This window comes from Saccoglossus kowalevskii, chromosome 9 (assembly GCF_978046115.1).
Source record: "Saccoglossus kowalevskii chromosome 9, keSacKowa6.1, whole genome shotgun sequence".
NCBI lineage: Eukaryota > Metazoa > Hemichordata > Enteropneusta > Harrimaniidae > Saccoglossus > Saccoglossus kowalevskii.
In genome coordinates this window covers 1,242,125-1,265,032 of record NC_140649.1, presented here as the reverse complement: position 1 = coordinate 1,265,032, position 22,908 = coordinate 1,242,125, and the positions used below count along the sequence as shown (strand labels likewise).

Below are 22,908 nucleotides of genomic sequence, written 5' to 3'. Positions count from 1 at the left end.
CTGACCTACTCAATTTCAAGTTTCAACACTTGATATTGTTTTATAATTTTGTGTCCCCAGGGAATTACATTTGTAGTCTACATGTATCTGAGGTTGACCAAAATTGTTTTTGACAATATATTCCCCAAATATACATGTTTGAAAGCCCAATTTATAATCAAATGCTCAATAAGAGCTATCACTCTCAAATACATTGCATCAAATCTTTTACTGTAATTAAGCTCACACAAGTCCTAAATATCAATTTTGACAAAAAATGACAAAAAACGCACCAAAAATACATATTTCAAAGCCCAAATTTTAATCAGCACTGAATCTCACGTGACTTTATAAGATATATTACTCTCAAATGCACTGCATCAAAACCTTTCATGTAATCAACTCACAAAGGTCCAAAATAGAGAACCGATTGTACTGTTGACACTGATTAACATAACAAAGGGGCTTGACAAAATAATTACGTGGTACGCCATTTTGTTCAAGTTAGCACACACTTTTTAAGAAACAACCAACCATGTTTTCACGATATAACTGTCCTCGCAGATCTGATACTTGTATATTTATAAAGTATGATAGAAATGGTAAGCATTTGGTAATTAATTAGCTGTTTATAAGTGGCCAAATTCGAAGAAACATTTTATTGAGTTTTTATGGAAACTAATTTTTGACTATCATAACTATTGAAGATGTCATCTTTTAACACTTTTCTCTGAGCGAACGATGTACCAATTCCACAATCTATTCGCCACAAAATGGGCTCAAATATGATGTCTCATGGATGTTTATGTGAGCCCTTGACGTTGAGTTACGGCCTTGAGAACATGAAAATTTAGTCTATAAAGTTCAACAGATTTTATCTCCAGAACTATGAGGCACATAAAAATTCCGATATGAATTTTCAAAGATCATTATCTTATAAAGCAACAGTGAGAAACATAGAAAAAAGGAACACCGAGAAACGACCAATCCTGCAAAAAAACTCTATATTTAGGAGGTTCACGAGAACAATTGTAACTTAATCCCCTGAGCAAATATCAATACGAAACATACATGATCACGAAACATACATGATCGTATTCTGCTATATCTCAGCTTTCTGAAAACATATACATTGCCATAACTACATGCTTAGTAACTGGCGAGGAAAGTCCTAATCTCAATTAAACTATAACTTGTATTTCTCTTCTCGCTACCTTAAAACTTTGGAACCACCTATTCAAAATATAATCTACAAATGGTCACAACTTGTAATTAACTGGTTATTAGACAGACAATATATAGCACAATAGGGACACAATGTTTCTGTTTCTACAGCTGTATTTTATGGCTTGCAAGAGGGGACCTTGAACTGTGCTGGCTGTGCTTGTGACTCTTATGGTGGTGGTGTTTTTCTTTTTTCTTCCTCCTACTTCTTTGGTTATTTCTTCATCCATACTTAGCCTGAAATTACACATTTTATGTATTAATATAATGTTACAGTCCCCTGTCCAATATTGGGAAACTTTTAATACGCTCCTTATGCACGCTCTTGTTGACTGAAATAAATATTTGGTGGCTGAAAAATACCACCTAAAAGTGCACAGATCATCACCAAAACATCACCTGAATGTGTAAATAAGTTGTCTTAGTTAGTACATGCATATCCAAATACGAGACAAAACATCATTTTCACCTCAATGTTTGCCTCAAAAGACCCCTAACTTTCCCCCCAATCATATGTAATGCACAAGGCAAAAAGAACAAAAATTGCTTGTTTTCGGTAAACCTACCTAACCATATTTTCGAGGAAATCCAAACACTTATTTTAGGCAAATTAGCTATGCTTAATTTTAATTAATTTTACCGCCTACTGTCTATTGACTTTGTCATTTTGTAAAAATCTATCATTAAAACCAACTTGGATTTGAAGTTCGACCATGATTATACATTATTACGATTATTGTATTAATCACCAAAGAGTGCAATGAAAAACAAATTAAAATAAAATGAAAACCCTACCTAATTACCCAGTTGTCATATCATTGTACTAGTATACATGGCCAGATGGCATTATTCAGTGACAAGCGTTTATTTCAGAGGGGAAGCAAGGGGGTAGCTGGTACAGTTTTACGGGAAATAAAAAGGGCTTTTCACAATTTACGAAGAAAAAAAAAGACGTTTTTACAGTGTTAACAAATGGAACATTGAATGGTCCGAAGAGCTCTCCGACTCAAATTCCCCGCCATTGCTGCGCCGTGTGAAGAGACGCATGCGCATATTATCATTCGGTTAGAGGGCCTTTTACGTCTTGACATTCAATTTTGTGGTGAATTGTGCTATCTAGTCGTTTTACAGTTCCTAAAATGTTATTTCCCTGGATTATTCTTTACGATTTTTTTTATTTGGATGTGAATTTTTGTACGTACGAGAAAAATGACACATTTTTACAGTGTACGAAAAAAATATTTGATTGATTACGTTGTACGTCCAGCCTGTGATTACAGAATATTACGGAATTTATTTTTTCTATTTACGTTGTACGAACAAAAAAATATTGCAATTACGTTGAACGAAAATAACCCTTGTCCCCCCCCCCCCCCCTCATTTCATATGGCCAAACATTAATTTCACGATAAACTGAAACACAACCGGTCATGTGGGATGTCTGCAAACTGTAATGTAACCGTGTAACATGCAACCTGATTCGTTCTGTGATGCCAAGGATGAAAATAACGACCAATCACAGTGGGCGATTTGTACAACTCGGATAGCAGGCAGTTTTGCTTTTCACCTCTCCGTCATTCATGCATCGGCCATGTGGGGCAGTCATGTTGCCCATGATTATGGATGTCGTCGCCAGTGAGCTCTACTAAACAGTGGGGGAACAACTGTAATCATTTGTACCATAAACGTTCGGCATATTTGTTTTTAAAGACCGTTAAAGCAGTGTTTATTTTTTTGGGCAGGCGATCGATTTTTCTCTCGCCCGATTTGCCAAATCACAGGCCCTGTCCAGTTTTACAGACCAACTCAAACACATGGCTGAGGAAATAAACAGCAAAAAAGGTAAACAAAATCAGTAAACTAACCTTTTTATGCGTAGTCAAGCAGTACTGTCAGTGCTCGTCAGTTGTTCCGAGCACCAGCTCGTCTGCAAAATTGTTCCGTTTTAGACTTAACAGACATGCGCAATCGCGATAGACGTCAGAGCTTCTTCATTACATGCATTCTGATTGGTGTAGTTTATAAATAAACCTGGTGTAGGGTACTTGACCGTCATTTGACAAGCGAATAAAGATGCGGGTAACATATTACGCTTTTAGTTCTTTTTGTTACCAAGCAAGATTTTGTTGTGCAAGAATCAGCGAAGCCGGCGATGTTCGGCAATGTATGCCATGTATGATATTTGTATCGCTTCCATATTTATAAGAAATTCACTTCAGTTTCCTAATTTTATAAAATAATCACATCGATACAGGATATTCACTTTCTATAACTCAAACAAGTCACTTTTACAATTTTTATAAGATTTTCACTTCGTTTTTTTACAGTTTTTAAAAAGCATCACTTCGATTTTTACACCTTTTAAAACGGGTATTTCGCACTTCGTTTTTTATTTTTACCCATGTGGAGGCCCTCTTGTGTTACCCGCCCTGTCAACTATTTCATTTTGGACCACATTGAAATCTCCACAGACTGATAAATATTTCCGTAGAATCGCAAAAAAACGCCAAAATTGGAAATAATGTTATCTATAAAATTTGCGTTGTCATTATTTGGAGCATATAAACATACTATGGCATAAAGGTAAGCAATCAACTGTCATTTCGATCATAATCCATCTTCCATCTTGGCCACTTCTCCGATTATGAATAACGCAAGATAAATTATTCTTTATAAAAATAGCCACACCACGTTGGTTTCCCGTACCCTGATTGAAAATTATATCCCCGCCCTATTCAGAATTCCAAAGACATTCTTGGTCCAATGAAGAGTGTGTTTCTTGCAAACAAAATATATTATGAGGTTTATTATTCCTCATCCAAGTAAACATTTCCCGTCTTTTTAATGAATTGGCTATACCATTACAGTTAAAGGAAGCAATTTCAACTTTAAGAGGTAAAAGTTTTATTTTAAAATTGGCTCTCAACAGTGATTTGACTCCACCAATACTGTGCAATTTCCTATGTATAAACCATTTCCATGGATGGGTATTGTTGTCGTGGTAACGCTTCAGCAAGTTTATACCTTGGGCCTTAACTATAGGCTTTTTTTTGTTTATGCAAATGTTTCATTCCACTGACAGCAATGAGGAAAGCAATTTGGTGTGTGCATTTATTTCACGATCTCAATGGAATGTTGTGGTATAAGTCATTAATTAAACTGTGATTACCAGGTACATGTAAGTATACATATATACAAACCTTTAATTGTTCTTTTGTTGTTATAGTTATAATTTATGTCTTGTGCTTGTGATAAGTATTGACTATTAATAACGCAAATCAAGTGAATTATTAAATGGTGTTTTATATTAATTACAATGTGCAATGATGTATTATAAATATTTTATTGTGTTATTGACTGTGTTTATGAGGTATCACTCTAACAGACGTTGACATGTATCTGATGCTTTTTCTTTATTTTTTTCCAGTTTAGCAATTCTGGATCCAAATTGTATCGCCCTTTTTGGTAATAAGCATGCTTCCCGCAGACCCAACAGTCGAGCTGCAACTCTCAATAAATATTTCTCACCAATTCCACGAGGAAGATCTAAGTTGGCCTGAAAAACAAAATGAACAACAGTCACTATAGCTCTACTGGCAAATAAAAAATCAAAGAAAGCTTAGAAAGAACTCCTGTGTCCTGAGAGCATTGGAGACATATTTATAATGAATTCAACATTTAAGGTTAACTTTTCAAAAAAGAAGCTTGGCAACTAAAATTTATCTGCTATTTAAGATGTAGAATGTGAAATCAGTGTGATCCACAGTATTAAGGTTTATAATACCGGTACTCACAGAAAATAAATTTAATTGAAATGAGATTATGCATATTATGCAAATTAGGTAAATAGTATGCACGGATTTCAACCCAAAACTATTCAGGTATGTACGCTGTCCTCGGCTACCAATGTACCTAGTTTTATTTGAATCTGCCTAGTGACCAAAACACAGTGCACACCTGTTTACTTAATTGATACCCATTAACTCTTCCTGAGATTTTAATTTACCCTAATTACCATAATGGCAAGTCAATTTGAGTGTCCAAACATAGACTTAGGTGGTCTGAGTATATATTACCAAATATAGACTTAGGTGGTTCTAGTATATATTATCAAACCAAAGACTCTTCTTTATAGTCTTTGATCAAACATAGAATTAGGTGGTTGTAGTATATATTGCCAAACATAGACTTAGGTGGTCCTAGTATATATTGCCAAACTTAGACATACCGGTAGGTGGTTCTAGTATATATTACCAAACATAGACTTAGGTGGTCATAGTATACATTACCAAACATAGACTTAGGTGGTCTTGGTATATATTGCCAAACTTAGACATACCGGTAGGTGGTTCTAGTATATATTACCAAACATAGACTTAGGTGGTCATAGTATACATTACCAAACATAGACTTAGGTGGTCTTGGTATATACAGTATAAGAATATAAATATAGAGGAGTTTTCAAATTGTTTTTAGTGTTCACTGAAATGTAGTTCATGAAACCACAAACATCCCCCTGCCATTCAATGAAATTAACTTGAATTTGTTGTAGATGTCATGAGAATGCAAATTTACATGGGTGATCCACTAAAATATATTCACCATACTTAGGTGGTGTACATTCACCATCTAGATTTCATCATGAAAGTATTGAGCATACATGTACCTTTAAATTAACTGGCAAACTATTTAGAAATGACACCACATCCTCATCTAAAAATGGAAATCTTGATTCTCTTCCATGGTCAGAAATAATCCTACAAAATAAAACACCAGATTTTAGGAATTAGTGTTTTAGCAAAAAGTTTATTCTCATATTGACATTGTTGTTTAAAGTACGACGATGACCAAATAATATATATCATAGTAAAAACTGTCTAGAATATGTCCAAACAAATTCAAGTAATTTTTTAAAAACCCACTAAAAACTGTGCTACATCTAGCCTCGTCTGCCACCAGCCAGGAAAACTGGGAGTCAAATGACATACAAGTTGAACTTGCTCAAACTGCCGTGTACTGTGTAAGCTGAATACTGGAGAATACCGCTTCTAAGGGTCTTTGCTGAAAACTCTTATTTGGCATTGTAAAGCGATGCATAGTTGCTGATTGCAGCAAAACAAAAAATGACGTCAGTTTGCTCTTTTTTTTCCAACGGAGCTTGACAGCATTCATCAAAACTAAGGGAGATAAGTGGACAACTCCTTTCAAATACAGTGATCATTTCATGACATGTTTTGAAAATCCGGAACAACTTTTTTTAGATAACAATTTTGCATGTTAAGAAAAAGAAGACTACGAAAGGATGATGATATTTTCCAAGATTATGACAGACAACGCAGTGAAGTAAGACAACCATGTTTTAAAAAGCAACAGACGCGTCAGGTTAGTGTAAACTAGATCAAGAGGTAATACGCCTGTATCTCATTTAATTCATACATCTGAAATTAATACAACTTTCATTTAAAAATAAGAATTTGGGTGAAGATTGTTTATAAACATTGTTTATCCACGAATATTATCAGGATGTCACCGCATAAAATATACATCTGGTGCTAACACTTTTCAAAGTGCGCTCTTTTCATGTTGGACCATTGTGGAAAGTAATCATATGACACTAATAATTTTCCCCGTTGGCTAATTTTCTAATCTTAGGATTGAATCAAAGAAAGCTTAGAAAGAACTCCCGTGTGCTGAGAGTATTGGAGACACATTAACAATTAATTCAAAATGGAAACGCAGAAAACCAATTATGAAAATAAGGTAACTAATATTAACAGATTTAAGTGTAAAACTAATAAGGTCTGCACAATGTACCAAGTTTCATTGAAATGTGATTAGAACCAAAAAAATATTAATTATTATGCTAATTAGAGAATTAATATGAACAGATTTTAACCCAAAATTAATCAGGCTGTCTATTGTCCTAGAGCATTTATGTACCAAGTTTTATTCAAATGTGATGATCAATACTTGAGATATAGTATTAATTAATTATGTTAATTAAGTGATTAATAAGCATAAATATTTACCAAAAACTAATATGGTGTATAGTCCTAGGTTCATTGAAATGTGATGGGTACTCTTTAAAAGTTTCATTGAAATCCAATGAGTGGTTTTTAGACATCAGTGCAACAGCCATAGAACAGCAAAAAATTAACTAATAATGCAAATTAGGTGATTAATATGCACAAATATTTACCCCAAAACTAATTAGGTCTCTGCACAGTCCTCAAGTAACTATGTACCAAGTTTCATTGAAATGTGATCATTACTACTGGTACTCGAAATATCAAAAGCTGAAAATTAATTAATTATGCAAATTAGGTAATTAATATGTATTGATATTACCCTAAAAACTATCAGGTCTGTGCAGTGTCATATGACATCTATGTACCAAGTTTTATTGAAATGATATGATTAGTACTTGAGATATCAGTGGAAAAGCCGAAAATTGATTAATCATTATGTAAATTAGGTAATTAATAATATTAACAGATTTTTACCCAAACTAATCAAATCTGCGCATTAGTTCAGAGCATCCATGTGCCAAGTTTCATTGAAATCCAATGAGTGGTTCTTCAAAAATCAGTGGAACAGTCATAGAACAGCTTAAAATCAGTTAATTATCATGCAACTTAGGTAATTAATATTCATAGATTTTTACCCAAATCTAATCAAATCTCCGTATTGGTTCAGAGCATCCATGTGCCAAGTTTCATCAAAATCCAATTAGTGGTTCTTCAAATATCAGTGGAACAGTCATGGAACAGCTTTAAATCAGTTAATTATCATTCAAATTAGGTAATTAATATTCATAGATTTTTACCCAAAACTAATCAAATCTGCGTATTGGTTCAGAGCATCCATGTGCCAAGTTTCATCAAAATCCAATCAGTGGTTCTTCAAATATCAGTGGAACAGTCATGAAACAGCTTTAAATCAGTTAATTACCATTCAAATTAGGTAATTAATATTCATAGATTTTTACCCAAAACTAATCAAATCTGCGCACTAGTTCAGAGCATCCATGTGTCAAGTTTCATCAAAATCCAATCAGTGGTTCTTCAGATATTAGTGGAACAGTCTTGGAACAGCTAAAAATAAGCTAATTATCATGCAAATTAGGTAATTAATATTCATAGATTTTTACCCAAACCTAATCAACTCTGCGAATTATCCCAGAACATCTATGTACCAAGTTTCACCAAAATTTGATTAGTGGTTCTTGAGATAACGGTGGAACAAAAAAAGTGACATACATGTACATACATACATACATACAGACATACAGACAGGGTAACTGCAAAGACTCCCTTTTGTGCTTCGCACACGGGAGTCAAAAAGAAGCTGTTTGCATTAGCAACGAAAAAAACTTTAGAGGTTGCACTATGAAGCCGCAGTATAATCATCATGGACACTAGTGTGCCGTCTCCATGCCTGATGGCAATGGTCAAATGGAAATAGTTATTGAACCATATGCAGAATATTCACAATGGACACGATTCCTTCCTGTGCCCAAAGACTACGACTGTGAGGGCGTTAGGGACAAATAAAGTGGCTAAAATAAATTGTGAATACTATTATATTTCGGAATCATATTGATATATTTTCACCATGGATGTCATTACACCAAAATACTGTTTCCCAGACCACTTGTACATTTTGTTGGAGAGGCTTAATTTTGAGAATAGTCTGGGTTTCAACTGTGATAGAGATATATAATAGGAATTATCGATGTGGTTGTGTATTCATACCTGGACTTTGCCTCTCAAAACTATCCAAACCATGACATTATATTTTCATTATTACCGATAGGTTTAAAATTTTGACAAAAACTCAATTGTAAACATGCAGTGATATGAAAGGACTGTCTACGTCCCATAAAACATTCCATCTAGAGGCATTCCATAGTCTAATAAATCAATTTGCACCCAAGATGATAGGGTTTTCATATCACTGTATGCACACCAGGTAAATGTAAATCATAATACATGATATATAATTGTACTCTGATCATGGGTTTATTTATGTTATTAGTAGATTTCTTCTCGCTGCCCTTTACTACAATGATAACAGCGACAGGAACCATGCTACAACCCGAACAGGCCAGGAATGATATAAAGTGAAGTATCCAAAATATAAGAAAGGGGGATATGTAGTGAACAAGATACACGTTCGCAGCACATATAGTACATGTAAGTTATAAAGTGACCAGATCCATGTTACGTTAATTTGAAGGAAGTCACAGAAATCATAAATACATGCACCATAATATATTTAATTTCACATAAGTATATTTATTGCATCTTATTCTGCTTCTTCTCCAGGTTATGTGGAAGAACTTTTTGATAAAGTAATCTCACGTTGTTCAGGGTAACACCAAGTTCAATTCATTACAACTGCCGCCATTGTGTAGCCAACACTACTGCATTGAAAAACATATGACCAGATTTTCAGCATAATAAATTACTGCAGTGTAACACCAATAAAATCCAACAATTTGTTTTTTAATAGTATCGTAGAACAATCAAACGTTTGAATTTTGAAATCATTTATATGTGAAAAACAATATATAATGTACACATTAATCAGGTATGAACAACAAATACAATCATGAAATTAGGTATATATTGTATATTGTCAAAAAATAGATCAAATAGGAAAATTAGTCTAATAGTTGTAAGTTTGAAGCCACAAATATTTTTGTGACTACACATGACGGAATCACAACTCTTATGTCTTTGCCCGGAAATCCCCAACACCATCTCACAAACTGCCTGTATCTGTACTGTATGCTAATTAGCTATTTACATTGATCACATGTATTAGTCATGATCATTGAATTGCAGTTTGGTTCATGCCCAGTTCTATCGCCGTGATGCTGTCGGAGATAGAAATACGCTGTCTGTAAAACCCACACATCCAGGCACAAACTGTTAATTTCTGGGTGTTCAGTTACACATATGCATACCATCCCTTCAATTTTATTAGTCACCTCTACAACATCACAACAACAAACATATTCTTTGTGCATTTCCAGTACCCAACAATTACCACATTTACACCTGCAAGAAACAATAACAAGCTGTTAGCAATGTACATTTCAATTAAGAACTGAAGATATCATTCAAAAATGAACAATATGTATAGTATCAGAGCAACCAGACTTGCTGTTTTCAACAAGAATTCGAAAATATCACTTTTTACCAAAAATGACAAAAATATTTATTAAAATTAGAGAATTGAAGATATCATCATGAAATGAACAAATCTAAGAGAGGTCTACCCAAGGTACATATACACCAAGTATCAAAGCATTCAGGCTTGTAGTTTTCAAGAAGAAGTCGGAAAAGAACTTATAAAAACAGTGAAAACCATCTAATTAAACCACTCCATAAATTGTATAATTTAATATTCAATACAGTATAATTACTCATATTTAAAAAAAAGGATAAGGAGGAATCAGGAAATCATAGGGGGTAGCAATTTCCAGTTGTATAGGCAAAGTGTTCTGTGATTTAGTCAATAATAGGTTATGTTATTTTTCAGAGAAGCATAATAACAATCAGGCTGGGTTTAGAAAAGGTTATCAGACCACTGATCACATTTTTACAATAGTTAATAAATACCTAAAACAAAATGGTAAACCATATACATGCTTTGTAGATTTTCGCAAGGCTTTCGATACTGTTTGGAGGGATGGTTTATTTATTTAGAACAGGATTGATGGGAAACTTTATCATTTAATTAAAAACATGTATAACAATACTAAAACATGTATTCGCTTTGGCAACAAAATATCTCCAATATTTAATACAAATAAGGGTGTGAGACAGGGATGTACTACAAGTCCAATGCTTTTTAATCTTTATGTTAATGACTTGAATGACACATTAAAAGATTCAGTAAACCAGGTAACATTAAATAATTATAAAATTAACTCTCTATTTTATGCAGATGACCTAGTATTGATTTCAACAAGACACTTAGGTTTGCAAAATGCATTAAATAAATTATCTGAATACTGCCACAAATGGAAACTCCAGGTAAATCTTAATAAAACCAAAGTTATGATTTTCAAAAAGGGAACAATGAGAAAGAGAGAGTTATTTCAATTCCAAGAACAAAATATAAGTTGTGTCAATTCTTATATTTATTTAGGTATAACTTTACAATCAAACGGAAAGTTCCAAGAAACAAGACAACATTTAACAGACAAAGCTACTAGAGCAATGTATGCACTGTTGAAAGCAATGCCAAGAGAGACTAACTGTAGAACATTTAGGCACCTTTTTCAGATATGTATTACACCAATTTTGTTATATGGATCAACAACCTGGGGACATGACATACTAGACAATAATAGATGGGACAAAACACCGATTGAACATTTGAAATTCTGCACAAAAATACTAGGTGTGAATAAATTCACCTCAAATGCAGCATGTAGAACTGAACTTGGTGAATTTCCATTACTCATAGATATTGAGGAAAATCTTATTAAATACTGGTATTGTATTAGTGTCTTACCAGACAGTAATATTACAAAACAAGCCACTGAAGAACAAAAACAAAATTTACATCAGTAAAAAAACATGGTCTCCGAAAATGCTGCAAACTTGTCCTCGTCTGTCATACCTCAAAAATTACCAAATGAAAAACATACAAAAAAACATTCGACAAAGGTATGTAGAGTTCTGGAAGTTGAGTGTAACAAATGATAATAGAAAACTGAGAACGTATATAAAGTTCAAAGACTCGTATACTCTTTGCTCGTATGTAATCTGAAACATAAAATCATAATGACTCATTTCAGAATAAGCTGTCATGTATTAGAAATTGAGAAGGGTAGACATACCCAACCCAAAATACCTTTAGAAGACAGGATCGTTAAGCAATTTTCCCAGATCAAAATTGAAAATGAAGAACATTTCTTCATGGAAGGTCTTAGGTACCAAACAGAAAAACAAAAGTTATTTAATAATATCAATATTCCAGAAGAATTGAAAAGCGATGACAAGATATTTAAATATATTTAAGAGAAGAGTTCAAGACAAGACATAATAATAAATACTTATACAAAATATTTGAAATCAGAAATACATGTAACAAAGTACTTTAGTTTATATGTATTGTACTTTATTACTAACATTTTATTGCTGTCAACCAATGGAAATTATTTCTAAGGATGCAATAAATTCATTATTATTATTATTATGATAGGCTTCGCTTGACAAAGTCGACAACAGAGCTAAAAAAGATGACTTGTGAAAACTTACTGTCTACCTGACCATGTGGACAAACATTTATTAGCATTTGCATTCATGTGAAAATCATCGTACTTGATCATGACGATCAAATTTATGACAGTTAAATCAGTAGAATACAGTAATAGGTCATTTGTCCTATTCTAATTAATTTATATTCAAAGTTAAATACATACCAGTCTGTGTTTGAGTCTGCCTGTTGCATGATCTTCATCAGAACATTCCGAGTTGTCGCCCTCAGAACTGTCGTCACAAAACAGCTCAAATATCTATGGTTCTATTTCATTTCTCAGAATAGTTGAACTCAAATTCATATATTCTTCACTACTTTTGAACGAGGAAAAAAGAGCAGGAGAGCTCAATGCTTTCCACTCTCGAGCTATCACTTGTATCTGCCATAGATAACACCATTGTCACTGACTGCTATGAGGAATAAGTTACGTCATGCACTTATTTGTCATGTGACTCCACGTTCCCCGTTCCGAGAGTGGAAGAGGCAGTTCTAGACAGTTTATACTATGATGTATCATTTGGTTGTCTTTGTTGTACTTTAATTAATGTGGAGGTATTCAGTCACAAAATGACATGTAGTGTTTTATAGTAAATAATGAGGTCAGTCTACTTAGGTGAGATGTAAGAAATAAAACTGAAGCATGAGAATAAATATGTAAATACATGCATGTATAAATACATGATTATTAAAATAACTGTTACTCTCTGAGATCATTCCTATAGCTTTGTTGAGGTATTGCAACTAATATGTGAAATATTTGATGGTCTGAATTTGTGTGTATACAGATATCACAGTTTGAAAAATGATCCCAAAGAGCAATTTTAAATGGAAGTTTTTAATTATTTAATTGTAAGTATTGATATATATAGTCTTTACAATCAATGTACAGTCAGAAGCGAGACAAACCTGTCATCTCTACCAAGATTCCTTGCTGATATTCTCTGTATTTCCATCTCTATTTCCTCCACTAAGCCAGGCAAACCTTCAGAACTGACATAAAGTAGTAAAATTAATAAATATCTACTTTTTCCAGTAATCTTTTCTAAATTCCAGAATAATTTAAAACCATTTTGACAGAAACTAATTTTGCTTAAAAATAGTGAATATTGACTTACTTGTATCTTCCTCTATGTCTTGAATATCCAGCAAGCTGTTCATCAGCACCCATGCCGACCAGTACCACCTAGAAACAAAAATAAAATATGAGTATTTCTGAGTCTGCTACCAAAGCCGTCAATATTCAAGATTTCTGTTTTCTGCATACATACTTACCTTAGACCTGCTTGTGTATGGTATCCCATCAGTCTCTGTTGTACCCTTTGAATAAAGTATTCCATGACCCCTGGCAGCAAACCATATTGCACATCCAATGCTATCATCTAGGACTGTCTGCAGAGGGTAGACAAGGTCACTGACCCTCAGTTGTCTGAAATGAAGATTAACCATATAAATCACTCAGATCAAAATCCAATTATAGATCTGGAAACCACATGAGGTCTGACATCTCTCCCACAGAATATCTGCAAATCTTTCAGGGATACAACAAACAGTGTTACCAGTCTGTAATGTCACCATTTGGTAGGATGTTATTCTGTACTATGCTATTCTTCAAAACTTTATAACATGTCATGTTTTATCAGTGAGCAGTCAGATATGTGATCAAACCAATGAGGTGAATTCAGTAACAAAGGAATTAAGACTGATACTGATGTAAATTTTCCTTTCACTAAATACTATAGGTAAAGTTAAATATAAATAAGTACCTCATTTCTTGCAGCTCCTCCATCGTTACATTTACCTGAGAACACATATTAAAAATTATCTTACAAGAATAAAAAAATAGATTGCCCCACTGATGGCACTCAAATCTACATTTGTTTCCTTTGTTTAATTATATGCACAGTCTATATTTTCACAGCCATATTACTAGTGCTACTATATTCCAAATAAAAGAGTAAAACAATGGTATGAGACCTAATGGTTACCATGAGAGGTCGCGCTCCACTTCTCGGCCAATGATTGCAACAAACATGCAGTTATAAATATGAAAATTATAATTGCAATTGCCAAAGGTATGCTACTGAAAAAACATTCAATGTTATAAGAACTTGATAGATCAGTTTCATTGATACAGGGCTGGATGCAATCATTTCTCAGTTACCAAGAGACAAAAGCAACATGGATAATACCAGTGAACTTTCTTGAGCTAAAGTCACAATACATGTATCTGGAGAGGATTACCAGCATGGTTAATCAACATAACATTCTTAAAGACATGGTCATTAATTTCGATCAGACCGGTTTCAAGACTTCAGACTGGACGCTAGAAATACAGAGCTGCAAGTAAGTTGAGAGGTCAGGCTACCCAGGGATATTTAGCATTCAGAAAATCACTGGAGCAATGAATTTACAATGTGCCATATGTTGACCAAATCCTTGCACCGAAATTCTGAAATACTTTAGAGCTCACTTCCAATCATACATGCATTGCCATATTTGATGTCTTCCACACCCATTGATGTGAATTGGCCCTTGCAAAGCTGGGAGAAAATTCATATTTGTCCTAGCAAGTTGTACAGGTGAACTGCAGCTGTTGGATCTCAATGTGAATGCAGAGTTTAAACAACATCTCAGTAATATTTTATTTTGTTTTATAGACTGGCATGCACAAAATGATATTTTCATATTTTGTATTCCAAAATTCAAGCAGTAGTTAAAATGAAATGGCTGAGATTGATGTAAAAAAAGTAGTTTTGGTGCTCTGAGAAATCACAAAATGATATTTTAAAGGAAACATCAATCTAAGCAACATAATGACCCCTGAAGAAAAAGGTCCACAAATGTAGGAGAATGCAATTTACAATTTTTTTATATCACATTTCATTCTCTAGATATTAAAATTTATATCATTATTATGTAGTCAGCCATCTTGATTCTCAAGCAAAGGATTATGGGTAAAGTATGACATCATAGAATCTGTTGTCAAAAATTGAGAAAATTATTTTATCTATAACATGAGAAATACTGATGCGAATTAGTTCAAATTTTTGTTGTGCATATTACTCATGTATATAATTATAGTAGTGGAAATTAGAATATTACAAATACACATGAAGTGAAGATATTGCTAAAAACGTTAAAAAAATAAAAATCAATATTTTTGTCATGAAATATAAAATGACACTTTTGTGTCCCCTTTTGTGGTCAACATGTGATATATCACTTATATAACTCACATTGGTAAATTGTATACAATATAAGGAAATTTGAGAATTTGGTAGAAAAACATAAAAATCAATATTCTCAGTTCTGTTTCCATGACAACTATTTTATAAACATGGATGGCACCAGTACATGTATGCTACCAATCTCTAAACTTTCAGCCAATTTTAAGTTAAACTTTTGAAGTTATTGATGAAATCATTTTCTCAATTTCTGACAACAGAGTCTATGATGTCATACTTTACCCATAATCCTTTGCGTGAAAATCAAGATGGCTGACTAAATAATACTGATGAAAAGTTGAATATCTAGAGAATGAAAAGTGATATAAAAAAACTGTAAATTGCATTCTCCTACATTTGTAGAGCTTCTTTTTCAGGGGTCATTATGTTGTTTGGGTTGATGTTTCCTTTAATGCTTACTTAATTGATGCATGTCAACATACCTCAATAAAGTTCCATTGTCTTTTAGGACACAGTGTACGTAATTCTTGAAGACCATGTCTTCCTGTAATGCGATCAGGCACCATGTATGGGTCTTTGCTGTTAAAAATAAGTAACTATAGTAATGCATGCCAAATACTGCAAACACTATAGACATCTTGAAACAAACAATTGTCTCAGTATGTTATGAGGACAGGTTCTAATGCACATAAATTTTTAGTGAAAATCAGAAAGTAAAGAATCAGTGTTCCCAAACATAGTAGTTGTTTTGCATATGAATGGATAATAATTCATTATCAATAGTTTTCCTAAAAATATAACCAGAATTTTATACTGGAGTCAAAAGTGTGTTATAAAATATAAAATAGTCAGAAACAAAAATATTTGTAAAGTGGAACAGCAGTCAATATGAACTCATAGAACAATTTCACACAATAAGGCCAAGGTGGTATTGTTACTGGTAATAAAATAGGCAACTGCTTTCAAACAGTTGGGTTTATAAGTATATAAAAAATATATATTAGTATACAAGTATAAAATGGTTTTGTTGATTCATGTGTAAATATTATATTATATTATATTATATTATATTATATTATATTATATTATATTATATTATATTATATTATATTATATTATATTATATTATATTATATGCTGCTGATGAATAAGCTGACTAACCAGGCTGCGGGTTGATGTCTTAATTTTTTCTGAGTTGTCTGTGCTTTTTGATGAAATGCAACATTTAAAAGATCAATTGCTTCATTTTCAGGTACATACCTAATGATATAAAAACATAACTGAGAAACTACACAAGGCATTATATAAAATTATATTAAAATTAGTAAGTTACACAGCTGAAAGTAATATTCGTAGGTGGTGGGGTTCATCTGAAAGTAATATCAATAGGATAAAGGGTTCATTTGAATATAATATCCATAGAATAAGGGGTTCCTCTGAATATAATATCCATAGGATAAGGGGTTCCTCTGAATATAATATTCATAAGATAAGGGGTTCCTCTCCATAGGATAAGGGGTTCCTCTGAATATAATATCCATAAGATAAGGGGTTCCTCTGAATATAATATCCATAGGATAAGGGGTTCCTCTGAATATAATATCTATAGGATAAGGGGTTCCTCTGAATATAATATCCATAGGATAAGAGGTTCATCTTTATATAATATCCATATGGTATGGGGTTCATCTGAATATAATATCCATAGGATAAGGAGTTCCTCTGAATATATTATCCATAGGATAAAGGGTTCTTCTGAATACAATATCCATAGGATAAGTGGTTCTTCTCAATATAATATCCATAGGATAAGGGGTTCCTCTGAATATAATATCCATAGGATAAGGGGTTCCTCTGAATATAATATCCATAAGATAAGGGGTTCCTCTGAATATAATATCCATAGGATAAGGGGTTCCTCTGAATATAATATCCATAGGATAAGGGGTTCATCTGAATATAATATCCATATGGTATGGGGTTCATCTGAATATAATATCCATAGGATAAGGAGTTCCTCTGAATATAATATCCATAGGATAAGGGGTTCTTCTGAATACAATATCCATAGGATAAGTGGTTCTTCTCAATATAATATCCATAGGATAAGGGGTTCCTCTGAATATAATATCCATAGGATAAGGGGTTCCTCTGAATATAATATCCATAGGATAAGGGGTTCCTCTGAATATAATATCCATAGGATAAGGGGTTCCTCTGAATATAATATCCATAGGATAAGGGGTTCCTCTGAATATAATATCCATAGGATAAGGGATTCCTCTGAATATAATATCCACAGGATAAGGGATTCCTCTGAATATATAATATCCATAGGATAAGGGATTCCTCTGAATATAATATCCATAGGATAAGGGGTTCCTCTGAATATAATATCTATAGGATAAGGGGATCCTCTGAATATAATATCCATAGGATAAGGGATTCCTCTGAATATAATATCCATAGGATAAGGGATTCATCTGAATATAATATCCATAGGATAAAGGGTTCATCTGAATATAATATCCATAGGATAAGGGGTTCATCTGAGTATAATATCCATAGGATAAGGGGTTCATCTGAATATAATATCTATAGGATAAGGGGTTCCTCTGAATATAATATCCATAGGATAAGGAGTTTCTCTAAATATAATATCCATAGGATAAGGGGTTCATCTGAATATACAAAAATGTAATATCCATAAGATAAGGAGTTCATCTGAATATAATATTCATAGGATAAGGGATTCCTCTGAATACAATATCCATAGGATAAGGGGTTCTTCTCAATATAATATCCATAAGATAATGGGTTCATCTGAATATAATATCCATAGGATAAGGGGTTCATCTGAATATAATATCCATAGGATAAAGGGTTCATCTGAATATAATATCCATAAGATAAGGGGTTCCTCTGAATATAATATCCATAGGATAAGGGGTTCCTCTGAATATAATATCCATATGGTATGGGGTTCATCTGAATATAATATCCATAGGATAAGGAGTTCCTCTGAATATAATATCCATAGGATAAGGGGTTCTTCTGAATACAATATCCATAGGATAAGTGGTTCCTCTGAATATAATATCCATAGGATAAGGGGTTCCTCTGAATATAATATCCATAAGATAAGGGGTTCCTCTGAATATAATATCCATAGGATAAGGGGTTCCTCTGAATATAATATCCATAGGATAAGGGGTTCATCTGAATATAATATCCATATGGTATGGGGTTCATCTGAATATAATATCCATAGGATAAGGAGTTCCTCTGAATATAATATCCATAGGATAAGGGGTTCTTCTGAATACAATATCCATAGGATAAGTGGTTCTTCTCAATATAATATCCATAGGATAAGGGGTTCCTCTGAATATAATATCCATAGGATAAGGGGTTCCTCTGAATATAATATCCATAGGATAAGGGGTTCCTCTGAATATAATATCCATAGGATAAGGGGTTCCTCTGAATATAATATCCACAGGATAAGGGATTCCTCTGAATATATAATATCCATAGGATAAGGGATTCCTCTGAATATAATATCCATAGGATAAGGGATTCCTCTGAATATAATATCCATAGGATAAGGGATTCCTCTGAATATAATATCTATAGGATAAGGGGATCCTCTGAATATAATATCCATAGGATAAGGGATTCCTCTGAATATAATATCCATAGGATAAGGGATTCCTCTGAATATAATATCCATAGGATAAAGGGTTCATCTGAATATAATATCCATAGGATAAGGGGTTCATCTGAATATAATATCCATAGGATAAGGGGTTCATCTGAATATAATATCTATAGGATAAGGGGTTCCCCTGAATATAATATCCATAGGATAAGGAGTTTCTCTGAATATAATATCCATAGGATAAGGGGTTCATCTGAATATACAAAAATGTAATATCCATAAGATAAGGAGTTCATCTGAATATAATATTCATAGGATAAGGGATTCCTCTGAATATAATATCCATAGGATAAGGGATTCCTCTGAATACAATATCCATAGGATAAGGGGTTCTTCTCAATATAATATCCATAAGATAATGGGTTCATCTGAATATAATATCCATAGGATAAGGGGTTCATCTGAATATAATATCCATAGGATAAGGGGTTCATCTGAATATAATATCCATAGGATAAGGGGTTCATCTGAATATAATATCCATAGGATAAGGGGTTCATCTGAATATAATATCCATAGGATAAGGGGTTCATCTGAATATAATATCCATAGGATAAAGGGTTCATCTGAATATAATATCCATAGGATAAGGGGTTCATCTGAATATAATATCCATAGGATAAGGGGTTCATCTGAATATAATATCCATAGGATAAAGGGTTCATCTGAATATAATATCCATAGGATAAGGGGTTCTTCTCAATATAATATCCATAGGATAAGGGGTTCATCTGAATATAATATCCATAGGATAAGGGGTTCATCTGAATATAATATCCATAGGATAAGGGGTTCATCTGAATATAATATCCATAGGATAAGGGGTTCATCTGAATATAATATCCATAGGATAAGGGGTTCATCTGAATATAATATCCATAGGATAAGGAGTTCCTCTGAATATAATATCCATAGGATAAGGGGTTCATCTGAATATAATATCTATAGGATAAGGGGTTCCTCTGAATATAATATCCATAGGATAAGGGGTTCATCTGAATATAATATCTATAGGATAAGGGGTTCATCTGAATATAATATCTATAGGATAAGGGGTTCCTCTGAATATAATATCCATAGGATAAGGAGTTCCTCTGAATATAATATCCATAGGATAATGGGTTCATCTGAATATACAAAAATGTAATATCCATAAGATAAGGAGTTCATCTGAATATAATATTCATAGGATAAGGGGTTCCTGTGAATATAATATCCATAGGATAAGGGGTTCCTGTGAATATAATATCCATAGGATAAGGAGTTCCTCTGAATATAATATCCATAGGATAAGGGGTTCATCTGAATATAATATCCATATGATAAGGGGTTCATCTGAATACAATATCCATAGGATAAGGGGTTCCTCTGAATATAATATCTATAGGATAAGGGGTTCCTCTGAATATAATATCCATAGGATAAGGAGTTCCTCTGAATATAATATCCATAGGATAAGGGGTTCATCTGAATATAATATCCATAGGATAAGGGGTTCATCTGAATATAATATCTATAGGATAAGGAGTTCCTCTGAATATAATATCCATAGGATAAGGAGTTCCTCAGAATATAATATCCATAGGATAATGGGTTCATCTGAATATACAAAAATGTAATATCCATAAGATAAGGAGTTCATCTGAATATAATATTCATAGGATAAGGGGTTCCTGTGAATATAATATCCATAGGATAAGGAGTTCCTCTGAATATAATATCCATAGGATAAGGGGTTCATCTGAATATAATATCTATAGGATAAGGGGTTCCTCTGAATATAATATCCATAGGATAAGGGGTTCATCTGAATATAATATCTATAGGATAAGGGGTTCCTCTGAATATAATATCCATAGGATAAGGAGTTCCTCTGAATATAATATCCATAGGATAATGGGTTCATCTGAATATACAAAAATGTAATATCCATAAGATAAGGAGTTCATCTGAATATAATATTCATAGGATAAGGGGTTCCTGTGAATATAATATCCATAGGATAAGGAGTTCCTCTGAATATAATATCCATAGGATAAGGGGTTCATCTGAATATAATATCCATATGATAAGGGGTTCATCTGAATACAATATCCATAGGATAAGGGGTTCCTCTGAATATAATATCTATAGGATAAGGGGTTCCTCTGAATATAATATCCATAGGATAAGGAGTTCCTCTGAATATAATATCCATAGGATAAGGGGTTCATCTGAATATAATATCCATAGGATAAGGGGTTCATCTGAATATAATATCTATAGGATAAGGAGTTCCTCTGAATATAATATCCATAGGATAAGGAGTTCCTCTGAATATAATATCCATAGGATAATGGGTTCATCTGAATATACAAAAATGTAATATCCATAAGATAAGGAGTTCATCTGAATATAATATTCATAGGATAAGGGGTTCCTGTGAATATAATATCCATAGGATAAGGAGTTCCTCTGAATATAATATCCATAGGATAAGGGGTTCATCTGAATATAATATCCATATGATAAGGGGTTCATCTAAATACAATATCCATAGGATAAGGGGTTCCTCTGAATATAATATCCATAGGATAAGGGGTTCATCTGAATACAATATACATAGGATAACGGGTTCCTCTTAATATAATATCCATAGGATAAGGGGATCCTCTGAATATAATATCCATAGGATAAGGGGTTCATCTGAATATAATATCCATAGGATAAGGGGTTCATCTGAATATAATATCCATAGGATAAGGGGTTCATCTGAATATAATATCCATAGGATAAGGAGTTCCTCTGAATATAATATCCATAGGATAAGGGGTTCCTCTTAATATAATATCCATAGAATAAGGGATTCATCTGAATATAATATCCATAGGATAAAGAGTTCCTCTGAATACAATATCCATAGGATAACGGGTTCCTCTTAATATAATATCCATAGGATAAGGGGTTCCTCTTAATATAATATCCATAGAATAAGGGATTCATCTGAATATAATATCCATAGGATAAGGAGTTCCTCTGAATATAATATCCATAGGATAAGGGGTTCATCTGAATATAATATCCATAGGATAAGGAGTTCCTCTGAATATAATATCCATAGGATAAGGGGTTCCTCTGAATATAATATCCATAGGATAAGGGGTTCATCTGAATATAATATCCATAGGATAAGGGATTCATCTGAATATAATATCCATAGGTCAAGGGGTTCATCTGAATATAATATCCATAGGATAAGGGATTCATCTGAATATAATATCCATAGGATAAGGGGTTCATCTGAATATAATATCTATAGGATAAGGGGTTCATCTGAATATAATATCCATAGGATAAGGGGTTCATCTGAATATAATATCCATAGGATAAGGGGTTCATCTGAATATAATATCCATATGGTATGGGGTTCATCTGAATATAATATCCATAGGATAAGGAGTTCCTCTGAATATAATATCCATAGGATAAGGGGTTCATCTGAATATAATATCCATAGGATAAGGGATTCATCTGAATATA

General features: G+C 33.0%; 1 protein-coding gene and 1 long non-coding RNA gene across 2 annotated transcripts in view; both read right to left on the bottom strand.

The window, feature by feature from the left end:
• Window positions 1-1,049: 1,049 nt before the first annotated feature.
• Window positions 1,050-3,159, bottom strand: LOC146738048 (uncharacterized). Its single transcript, XR_014930483.1, has 2 exons — window positions 3,069-3,159; window positions 1,050-1,440 (listed from the first exon to the last, which is right to left on the bottom strand). It is a non-coding gene; the product is annotated as an uncharacterized LOC146738048 (long non-coding RNA).
• A 1,368-nt stretch (window positions 3,160-4,527) lies between these two features.
• The window catches only part of LOC102804552 (asparagine synthetase domain-containing protein 1-like), a 49,114-nt gene continuing 30,733 nt past the window's right edge, over window positions 4,528-22,908 (bottom strand). Inside the window, exons 6-13 of the mRNA XM_085503030.1 lie at window positions 16,830-16,928; window positions 16,151-16,247; window positions 14,247-14,281; window positions 13,756-13,909; window positions 13,599-13,666; window positions 13,390-13,473; window positions 5,870-5,960; window positions 4,528-4,759 (exon numbers count right to left, since the gene is read on the bottom strand). Of these exons, the coding sequence (XP_085359156.1) occupies window positions 4,577-4,759; window positions 5,870-5,960; window positions 13,390-13,473; window positions 13,599-13,666; window positions 13,756-13,909; window positions 14,247-14,281; window positions 16,151-16,247; window positions 16,830-16,928 (811 nt within the window). The 3' untranslated portion in view covers window positions 4,528-4,576. The remainder of the gene's footprint in view (window positions 4,760-5,869; window positions 5,961-13,389; window positions 13,474-13,598; window positions 13,667-13,755; window positions 13,910-14,246; window positions 14,282-16,150; window positions 16,248-16,829; window positions 16,929-22,908) is intronic.